Source organism: Sinocyclocheilus rhinocerous, unplaced genomic scaffold (assembly GCF_001515625.1).
Source record: "Sinocyclocheilus rhinocerous isolate Xijiao unplaced genomic scaffold, SAMN03320098_v1.1 scaffold2448, whole genome shotgun sequence".
Lineage (NCBI taxonomy): Eukaryota > Metazoa > Chordata > Actinopteri > Cypriniformes > Cyprinidae > Sinocyclocheilus > Sinocyclocheilus rhinocerous.
This window is the reverse complement of record NW_015627540.1, coordinates 483036-493256: the sequence shown is the minus strand read 5'-3', so window position 1 is coordinate 493256 and position 10221 is coordinate 483036. Positions and strand designations below refer to the sequence as shown.

At 37.4% G+C, this 10221-nt stretch overlaps 2 protein-coding genes and 1 non-coding gene across 5 annotated transcripts in view; all 3 read right to left on the bottom strand.

The window, feature by feature from the left end:
- Positions 1-1009: 1009 nt before the first annotated feature.
- Positions 1010-1091, bottom strand: trnas-aga (transfer RNA serine (anticodon AGA)). Its single transcript has one exon. It is a non-coding gene; the product is annotated as a tRNA-Ser (tRNA).
- A 1173-nt stretch (positions 1092-2264) lies between these two features.
- Positions 2265-4986, bottom strand: mettl6 (methyltransferase 6, methylcytidine). 3 transcript variants are annotated; one of them, XM_016541067.1, is made up of 6 exons: positions 4792-4986; positions 4403-4702; positions 4194-4328; positions 3911-4081; positions 3610-3751; positions 2265-2532 (listed from the first exon to the last, which is right to left on the bottom strand). In XM_016541067.1, exons 2-6 carry the CDS (start codon positions 4667-4669, stop codon positions 2375-2377), a joined length of 873 nt encoding a protein of 290 aa, XP_016396553.1. In that variant the 5' UTR covers positions 4670-4702; positions 4792-4986; the 3' UTR covers positions 2265-2374. The 3 variants fall into 3 exon arrangements, with proteins under 3 accessions (XP_016396553.1, XP_016396569.1, XP_016396561.1); XM_016541083.1 differs by having other exon boundaries at positions 4849-4986; XM_016541075.1 differs by lacking the exon at positions 2265-2532 and adding an exon at positions 3243-3510.
- A 1140-nt stretch (positions 4987-6126) lies between these two features.
- The window catches only part of LOC107730228 (R-spondin-3), a 21648-nt gene continuing 17553 nt past the window's right edge, over positions 6127-10221 (bottom strand). Inside the window, exon 6 of the mRNA XM_016540991.1 lies at positions 6127-6945. Within this exon, the coding sequence (XP_016396477.1) occupies positions 6752-6945 (194 nt within the window). The 3' untranslated portion in view covers positions 6127-6751. The remainder of the gene's footprint in view (positions 6946-10221) is intronic.

Below are 10221 nucleotides of genomic sequence, written 5' to 3'. Positions count from 1 at the left end.
TCAAATTTTCAAGCTAACCAAATGTCTTTGGAATTTTTAAGTCTATTCTAAGTTGTTAAAAACTCCAGATATATGGACTATCAACCATAAAGTATTCATATTTCAGAAGTATAAAGGCTTCTTTCTATGCTATTCTATCTTGTATAGCAAGTAATATAAGCAATATATGCAGCTACAATCCTGAATCCTGAACCTCAGGTTCAAGTTTCTAAAGCTTCATTGACAAATTCCAACCACATTCTCTCCTAATTAAAGTTGCAAGCTTGAACATAATTAAAACACAAAGACCCTTCAACTTAAGAGCTCGGCTGTGTCTGAGCACGCAGCGAAGTGCATCATGGCCTAAATACGGAAGATAACAACATAAAAGACATGGTACGAATGATTCACTGTCTGTTTGATGCAAAAGTTGAGTAAGACACTGCGCTGAAGATAATAAAGAAATGAAGCAGTCCGGAGGAAAAAAGGGTTCATGCTAAAAAGGTGGCGTGGCGTGTTGGGTTGTTGAACGCTCGTGCAAAAGTGTTTCTTTATCAGCATGTGCAAATTTAATAAAGCTTATCTCTAAGAGGGCAACACGATGACTTCAACAAAGACATCATTAACTGACATGCTGGTGCCTGTGGCAGTCTAAGAAAATCAATGAATTGATGAATGAACAAACTGCTGCATCTGCTACAGTGGGACACATGGATCAATGCTGCCCCCTCCTGATCAAATGATGTTCCCTCCTGATACCTTACCTGAAAAATAAATAGTCACAGGAAGAGTCCCATTCCTGATCCTCAAATAATGATTACACTGAAATCGCAAGATGTACATCTTAAACGGTTGCAATTTCTTTGCTGTCCTTTCAAAAATGCAGAAATTTCCCGTAATATAACTAGTCAAATGCTACAAAATTAACTTTACTGCCCTGTTAAACATAATATTACCGTGCTCTGGAAGCTGACCTAACGCTTCCGGTTTGCTGGTTGGTGTAAGTTAAGTTCCAGAACGGAAAACGATTCGTTGTCGGCAGGATTCGAACCTGCGCGGGGAGACCCCAATGGATTTCTAGTCCATCGCCTTAACCACTCGGCCACGACAACTCGCATACTTGTATCTTTTAGAGGTCGAACAGTTTTTTTGAACATAACGACAACTCGCATACTTGTATCCTTTAGAGGTCGAGCACTTTTTTTCAACATTAAAAAGTAGTAGTAGAAGAAGAAAAAGAACAGAAAAGAATAAATATATACAATGTATAAATATAACTGGCTAATGTAATTCGGCTAATTATGCACGGTCAATTATGCAGATGCGCAGAAGAAAATAAGCACACTACATTTATCTTTTGAGATGGCTTATTGTAGTATTAAAACGACATTTCTAAATATTCCAACGTGCTTTCTTGTGGCGGAATAGGGGTGACAATTTTAAATGTGCATTTAAAATGATGTATTCCGCCACAAGAAAGCACGTTGGAATATTTAGAAATGTCGTTTTAATACTGAATCAGCAAACGATGGATAGAATCAAATCCCCGCCCTGTTACAGTTTTTCTTTTTCGATCGTCGCGGGGGGGGGTTTGATATTTTAGAGCCCCCTGCAGTTAAGTTTGTGAAAATTCACAGTGGTAAATGTCGCTATCCATCGTTTGCTGATTTGACAGAGACAAGCAGACTTGAATTTGAGCTGGCACTGCACTCGGTTGTAAGAGAGGGATAGGTTTAAGTAGACGAAATTATTGAAATCCGACCACACTTTAGCAGAGGTCTGTCGTTTCACCGGAAGATAGAGCTGACAATTTAAGAAATTAAACAGGAGTCGTTTACAGAAAGATTAATACCATGCATTTATAAAATAAATACGGTGAAATTTCATTTAACTGTGATCTTAAAATATAAATTCATAACCTTTTGTCTGAATTATTAAACTGATAAAGCATTCGTATCGTTTTATTTGTCACTCCTAGTCTTGACCTCACAAATTGAAAGTATTCGCAAGTGGATACGATTCATTCCCTGACCGGGATTCGAACCCGGGCCGCGGCGGTGAGAGCGCCGAATCCTAACCACTAGAGTGGTTCATATATATGATGAAATATGTAAATATCAATAAAAAAAATACAGTTTTACATATAAATATACATATTTATGGGTATAATTACATACAACTTTGCACCCTACAATAAACATTAGAAAGTGTCCAGCACACCATGTTATTCTCAAACCTGAAATAAAGAAATCCACCAACAATTGAAAAATATACAGATTTTATTTCATCATGAGATAGTACTAAAACAACATGTAATTGAAAATTGTATTTATCTGAAATACAATAAATGAATGCATGACACTTTGAAAAATACATTTACAAAAATGTGACTTATTTATGCTGGTGATAATGATGGAACAGATTTGAGAAATTTACTCTGCAGGAACACTCGGGGAACACACAGACCCTCTTTTTTATTCACAGTTTCTCTCAACACATACTCGTTCACTAGAGTCTCAAATCCTGCCTGTTGGAACAATCCAGCCAAGTACTCTATGGGGGGGGGGGTTTGATATTTTAGAGCCCCCTGCAGTTAAGTTTGTGAAAATTCACAGTGGTAAATGTCGCTATCCATCGTTTGCTGATTTGACAGAGACAAGCAGACTTGAATTTGAGCTGGCACTGCACTCGGTTGTAAGAGAGGGATAGGTTTAAGTAGACGAAATTATTGAAATCCGACCACACTTTAGCAGAGGTCTGTCGTTTCACCGGAAGATAGAGCTGACAATTTAAGAAATTAAACAGGAGTCGTTTACAGAAAGATTAATACCATGCATTTATAAAATAAATACGGTGAAATTTCATTTAACTGTGATCTTAAAATATAAATTCATAACCTTTTGTCTGAATTATTAAACTGATAAAGCATTCGTATCGTTTTATTTGTCACTCCTAGTCTTGACCTCACAAATTGAAAGTATTCGCAAGTGGATACGATTCATTCCCTGACCGGGATTCGAACCCGTGCCGCGGCGGTGAGAGCGCCGAATCCTTACCACTAGAGTGGTTCATATATATGATGACATATGTAAATATCAATAAAAAAAATACAGTTTTACATATAAATATACATATTTATGGGTATAATTACATACAACTTTGCACCCTACAATAAACATTAGAAAGTGTCCAGCACACCATGTTATTCTCAAACCTGAAATAAAGAAATCCACCAACAATTGAAAAATATACAGATTTTATTTCATCATGAGATAGTACTAAAACAACATGTAATTGAAAATTGTATTTATCTGAAATACAATAAATGAATGCATGACACTTTGAAAAATACATTTACAAAAATGTGACTTATTTATGCTGGTGATAATGATGGAACAGATTTGAGAAATTTACTCTGCAGGAACACTCGGGGAACACACAGACCCTCTTTTTTATTCACAGTTTCTCTCAACACATACTCGTTCACTAGAGTCTCAAATCCTGCCTGTTGGAACAATCCAGCCAAGTACTCTATGAGAAGAACAGATGGAAAACAAAAACATTAGAAACAAAACACTAACTTCAATGCAGTAAAACAGATGATTAAGAAGAAACAAATGCTACACTGACCTCTTGAGAAGAAAAAGGAACGGGTCCCATCCTGTCTTACGTAGAAACTCTCGCCCAGCTTATTGCCCGACTTAAACCTCAGCATGGCATGATCATAAAGTCCATAGTCCCTGAAGAGAACAATACCTCCTGGTCTTAATACCTGTCAGTTTGTTTTGAAAAGAAATAAATTCATAACACAAAGAAAGTGCATTATGCAAAAACACATGAAAAATCACTTTCAGTTTTTCGTTTACACGTGTTTAGCAAAATGTTGATGCACTGTGATAGTTTCAGTCTTGCAACATGTGATCAGCAGTACCTTATAAATCTGTTCCAGGGCTTTCTGCATCTTGTCAGGATGAATTGCAGACAGAACAAATATCAATGTGGCTACATCCACTGTCTCAACTTGTATGGTGGTCTGGAGATCATCTTTAGTGAGGTCACACTGAAACGCAAGGCATCGCTCGGTGCAATACAAGGCATTTTGCTGCAATCATAATGAATAATCACAAATAAAGGCAGAATGCATGTAAACAATTAGCTTATAAATGTGCAACGTTATAAAATTGGAAAAAGGCTGACAACTTGGTTACTTTTACCTTCACAAACTCAACAGCTCGTGGAGAGAAGTCACAAGCATAAATGAAGATACTGAGATCCTCTTCCAGAAGAGGGAAAATACAGTTTCCAACCCCACAGCCAGCCTCCAATAACACCAGCTTCTGCCCCTGAGACTGAGAGTAGATGGAAGTTACAATCATCTACACAAACTCAAACATGTTATAACAAATGCATGCATATCTCTGACCTCTCTGCAGTTTTTCAGTTCTTCAAACTCTCTGGTAGTCCAGTGCCTGTCTTTGAAAAAGTTCGTCGTGTTTCTTTTATAAAACAAGTCCCAGTTTTTCTGAGCATCCATTTCGAGTTTCTGCTGCTTAAAGTCCGAGACTAAGACGCGGTCATTCCTGAGTTTCTCCAGCTCTTCTGATGTCAGGGTCCTTTCACTCAGACCACTGGACTTATGGGGAGAAGCAGGACTGGATTCCAGCGAGTCCAACTCACCTGTCACTGACATGACTGTCTGAGCTCCCGATCTTTACGATTAAAACTAAAACAACGACAAGACGATGTGGAGTTTTACGATATTAAAAGACACAGCACTTTTTGTTTAATAAAATGTTACACGTAACTAACCACCTCAATGACAAAACGCAAACAACAGCAGTTTCAGGTACACACGTGTACTTAATCTACCTGTATATTAAGCGTGGTAAATGATTAAGAGTAAAATATTCGCATGTTTAATAAGAAACTAATTGTTCTAAAACGCAGCATGTCGTCGTTCTACTCGGCATCTGTCTTACTCGCGCAAAACCTATTGCGGTGATAAAGGAACAAAACATCAGTCACTGCCACCTACTGGACTGGATGAGACGCGCACAGCGGCCTGGTTAACCTTATATCCCATGTTTAAGAAAATGATGAAAACAATGTATTTATTGGTATCAACTATGAGTAAATTACTATATAATTTATATATAATTTAAACTATATATATATATATATATATATACTCCTAATAATTTTGTGGGATTAGAAACGTTATTTTAAATTGTATTTATAATTTACAATATTAGCTGTTTTACTGTATTTTATCTATAAAAGACTTTGAAAAAGGTAAAAAAATTGTTTTCCAAACTATCTTTTTAATTGTGCATTAATGAGGCAATAAATTACAAACAGGGACAGATTCTTGTGGAGACATTTCAAAACGTGGTATCTTGTGGTAACATTTCAAACGTATTATAACATGATTTTAACCTTCTAAACAAAACAATAAGGGAAGGAAACTTTAAATCAGAACAGACAGTGCTGTATAAACATGAATCATAATTTTGGCATTTATACATGTTCACCAAGGCTGCATTTATTTGACCAAAAATACAGTAAATATTGGTGAAGTGTTATTATAATATCAAATAACTGTTTTCTGTGTGAATATGCTTTAGAATATAATTTATTCCTGTGATGGCAAAGCTGAATTTTCAGCAGTCAATACTCTTCAGTATCACATCCTTCAGAAATCATTCTAATATGTTGATTTGGTGCTAAAGAAACATTATACACTGTTTTGAAAACAGATAATTTTGTGGGAACCGTTACATTTCAAAATACATTTAAATAGAAAAGTTATTTTAATTCTTATTAACGTTTTACAATATTAGCAGTTTTACTGTATTTTCATCAATAAGAGACTTTGAAAAAGGTAAAAAATTATTATTCCAAACTTATCTTTTTAATTGTGTATTAATACTATTATTCACAGAGAAACTGAAGTGCAGATGTTACTGTCCTTAAATATGGATAAATGACAAATTATGGAAAATAAGACAGATTCGTATCTTGAAACAGTTATTATATGTATCACCAAACATTTAAGGCTACTGTAGTGTTTGTTGTATATTTATGCTGGTTGAGGCAATAAATTACAAACGAATACAAACTCAGTATTGTTTATTTGACATACAGGTGCTTTTGATTTCTGGTCAGCTGACTTCAATGGAAAGCTCGGATCCTGTTTATACAGACAGACAAATCAACAATTTGTTCAGAGAAAACTGAACAAAAGTTACTAAAACGTTGCAGCGAGAGTGTTGTTGCTTATCCAGTATGAAGAAAGCCATTTACACCAATCAACATGCAGTCTCTCAGCCTCTGGCGGCAGGCAATGTCCGCGGTGGCAATAAGCATGCTCATTTTTAATTTACTCAGCCCCAAAAAAACAACAACAAAAAAAAAAATCTACTTTAATGTCTCAAAAACCTACATTCAAACCATGATACAGCGCTGTACCTGGACCCCCTTTAAAAAAACAAAAACCTTCCACGGATCATCGAACATGCCCGGCCCCACGTTACACAGTTCAGCCTCAATCCAGCACCAGGTGCAAAGGGTGCCCTCTGAAGTTTACGGGGCATCCTCAATGTCTGCTATGGTGTGGATGACGAGCGCCCCCTCTCTCATGTGCATATACAGTATACGTTTAAATTATACAGGTAGCAGCAACACCCCCTCGGCGAGAGGTTAAGAGGGTGAGGGGGTGACATGGACTGATAGGGGAAAGAAAGGCAGAGGAGCAGTGAGGAGCAGCATCTCTCTATACTGTTCCAGCGTCTCTGCTCTGGTCCCTCCGGCGACGGTGCTCTGTTTTGTTCCGGCTTTCTGAATCCTCTAGGTTGATCGTCTCCTTCTCTCGTTCTCTCTTCCTCTCTCGACGGGACTCGGCGTTCTCTTTCTCCTGCAGGTTGAAGCGTTTTTTCTTCTCTCCACGCCGCTGACCTTTTGGCTTACCTGAGAGGACAAATGGTGACAGCATGAGGCATTTTGCAACAATTATTGAGGCAAATATAAATATAAAGTATTTTTTTGTCCACCAGGTAAAAATCTGATCACTTAGAGAAGTAATAGTACATGTCTCTTCAAACAATTTGAAGGTACATTACGGTTTTTGAAAGAAATTAATACTTTTATTCTGCAAGGATGCTTTAAATTGATTTATAATATAACAAAAGATTTCTAATTCATCTCTTTTCTTCTAAACTTTCTATTCATCAAATAATCCTGAAAATATGTATCATGGTATCACATCAAATCAGCATATTAGAATGATTTCTGAAGGATCATGTGACACTGAAGACTGGAGTAATGATGCTGGAAATTCAGATTTACTGGTTACAAATAAATTACAAAATATATTCAAGTAGAAAACTAGCATTTTAAATGGTAATATTTCACTGTATTTTGAGCAAATAAATGCAGCCTTGCTGAACATAAGAGACTTATCATTCTTATCATTGATATCCACAGAACAAACAAGTTACATGTTAACGCTTACAGTTTGGGTTGGGTTGTTTGGGATGTTTATGAGTAATGTTTTTTAAGCACCACAATGTTTACACTTTTCGGGAAAATTGCTTACAGTGTTTTTGCACATTAAACTGGGATAAGAGAAAGTATTTTAACAGGAAGAAGTACACACACAATATGAATATCACGCTGACCAGTCAGAGTTTGGCAGGCATCTGGGCTGATTTATTTGCCGTGCAGGCGTGTTGAATCATTCTATCATTCTATCAATCAGTCTTTAGTGATTTCCCATCATCCCTCATCTCTCTCCGGCTCCAGATGGCATTACTCATTCAACCTAAGATGACCATTGTTCTTAATTTTCAGCTGTTTTGGTTGGGAGACGTCCCTTCGGCAATCATCACTTCTATTTAAAAGTGTTTTTCATAGATTATTAAGAGTTTGATGGAATCCAGGTTGAAGACCAGTTTATACAGTTGTGAAACAGCAGAGCCATCTGGTGCATTGTGTGATTGGTTGTGTCTGGTCTACCACAAGATGACAGTCTTGTACAGCATCTTTTTCCATTTCATTCTTTCTTTCACACTGTCACGTGATGATTGACCAGTGTTTTAAAGAGACAGTTCACCTACAAATGAAATTTGTGTCATGTTTTTTCAGTCACCTTTAAATCTAAAACTGCAATAAAAGTAAAGTATTATAGAAACAAAAAATATATAGCTTATATATATATATATATATATCATAAAATGACAAAAGCACATAATAAATTTTTTTTAACCTAAATTGAATGAAAATATAAAAATAAAAGTGAATTCAAAATATTAATGTATACTATAATAGTATATAAATTATATTAAAATAACACTGGTTACGAGTTTCTGAAGTCATATGATGGATGACAATGAATCAGTCCTAGTGTGGAGTGGACAACTTAAATTTCACGTTTTTCTCACACAAAACTTTAAAAAGACTAAAGTCAGGTCCACACTACAACTATAAAGATAACAAACCAGAGAAACTATATGGTTGGAATCACTTTCAGAACTTTTTTTTTTTCCAGCTGATGAGCGATAAAAACATTGACAGCCAATCAGAATCCATCCTGCTTTAAAGGGCTCAAGCAGCGTGCGCTTATAATAAACAGAATGTTATTGTGTGTTGGTGTGGACACTAATAGTTATCATTAGTTACCATTCTTGGTGTTAACTAGTCTTTGTTCTTTCAGAAAGAAGCATTTTTGGCACTTTTCCCCCCAATTTGGTCACTTTAAGTGTCATTATACATAAAGATTCTTCAAATATTCGCCAAACAATAACAGCATATGGTTTCAGAACAACATGAGAGTGAGTGAATTATGACATTTTCATTTCTGTTTGAATTAGACAGTGGAAATGCAAAAAGGTGGGGGTGACCCATCAAATGCAGAGTCAGAGAACTTTATCAGCTCTGCACTCTTGAGCAACTGGTCCGGTTTCTTCCAGGAACACGATTCCTGAAATTAGCGTACGTCTCTTTGGAATAAAACTGTCAAGATGAACAAGCAAGGTGAAGCCACTCAGCTGAACGTTTGACACCAGAATAACCGATAAGCTCATCAAAAATAGAAAGACTTAAAATAAAAATTCTGTTAATATGACCTTATCTCGACGTTGCTCAATGCTCACAGCTAGCCAGTTTCCATTATTGTCAGAGGCTTATCGGTGGGGCACGGATGAGGATCGGAAAAGCGCTGAGGTGGACAAGCACCTCTCCCCCGCTTCCCCCTCCCAAAGCGGGCTCTATTAATCAGCCAGACTCTCTCCGGACTCCCTGCCCGCTGCAACCCACACTGACCCACACATTCCTGGGGTCCAGCCAGGGCGATTGGGGCCATCGCAGTCCCGACTCTTGAAATAAACTCGCCCCTGAGGATGCACGACTCTTTGTTTTGCGACTGAAACTAGTTGAGTAGGAACTAACCTCCCGCTGGCTCCAATCTGTTGTGATTGTATGGTGCATTGTGAACGAGCTGACTCATGTACAGTGTCTGACCAGGCAAAACACACACACACATTTCACTCACTGTCGTCACCTCCCCTCTCGCCCGTCCCGTCTCTTTAAACACAGGAAGTTCCCTCTGCGTACACTGTTGTCTTTGTCGTAATGATTTGAAGATCAATGGATTAGGCGTAATCCTCTGCCTTTCCCATAAACCAAGGCGTAACATGACCAGAGCTCTGTGGTAATCATTTTGGATATGTTTACTGCCACCCTTTCAGAGCTGGAAGGCTGTCAGGTTTTTCAGTAAACTGTCATGTGACGATTTGGATACAAGCGATTTCCTCAGGGATATAACATGTTCTTGAGCATCTGGTCACCACCGCTGAAGCAGATGCAGTCCTTGAGGAAAACGTTATGGCTCAGAGGTTGCTCTTTTAAAGCGCAGGCACAAGACCCAATGGAGATAGTCAATTTTGACGTGAATGAGACAATATATGTCATACAGTATAAACACAGTGTTAAAGGGGTCATATGATGCGATTTCAATTTTTCCTTTCTCTTTGGAGTGTTACAAGCTCTTGGTGCATAAAGAAGATCTGTAAAGTTGCAAAGACTGAAGTCTCAAATCCAAAGAGATATTCTTTATAAAAGTTAAGAGTCAGCCACACCTACCTAAAACGGCTCGTTCTAACACACCCCCACATACCTACGTCACGATCTCGGAAGATTTGCATAACGCCGCCCAAATATTCACGCAAAGAAAGAAGCCGTAACTTT

Bases quoted from the DNA above. Each gene is read 5' to 3' on its own strand.
- mettl6 (XM_016541067.1), bottom strand. From the start codon at position 4,669: ATGTCAGTGACAGGTGAGTTGGACTCGCTGGAATCCAGTCCTGCTTCT. The intron at 4,329-4,402 runs GTCAGAGATATG...ATCTACTCTCAG, and splicing joins AACTGAAAAACTGCAGAGAG to TCTCAGGGGCAGAAGCTGGT. The intron at 2,533-3,609 runs GTCAGTGTAGCA...CCCCCCCCATAG, and splicing joins TTCCTTTTTCTTCTCAAGAG to AGTACTTGGCTGGATTGTTC.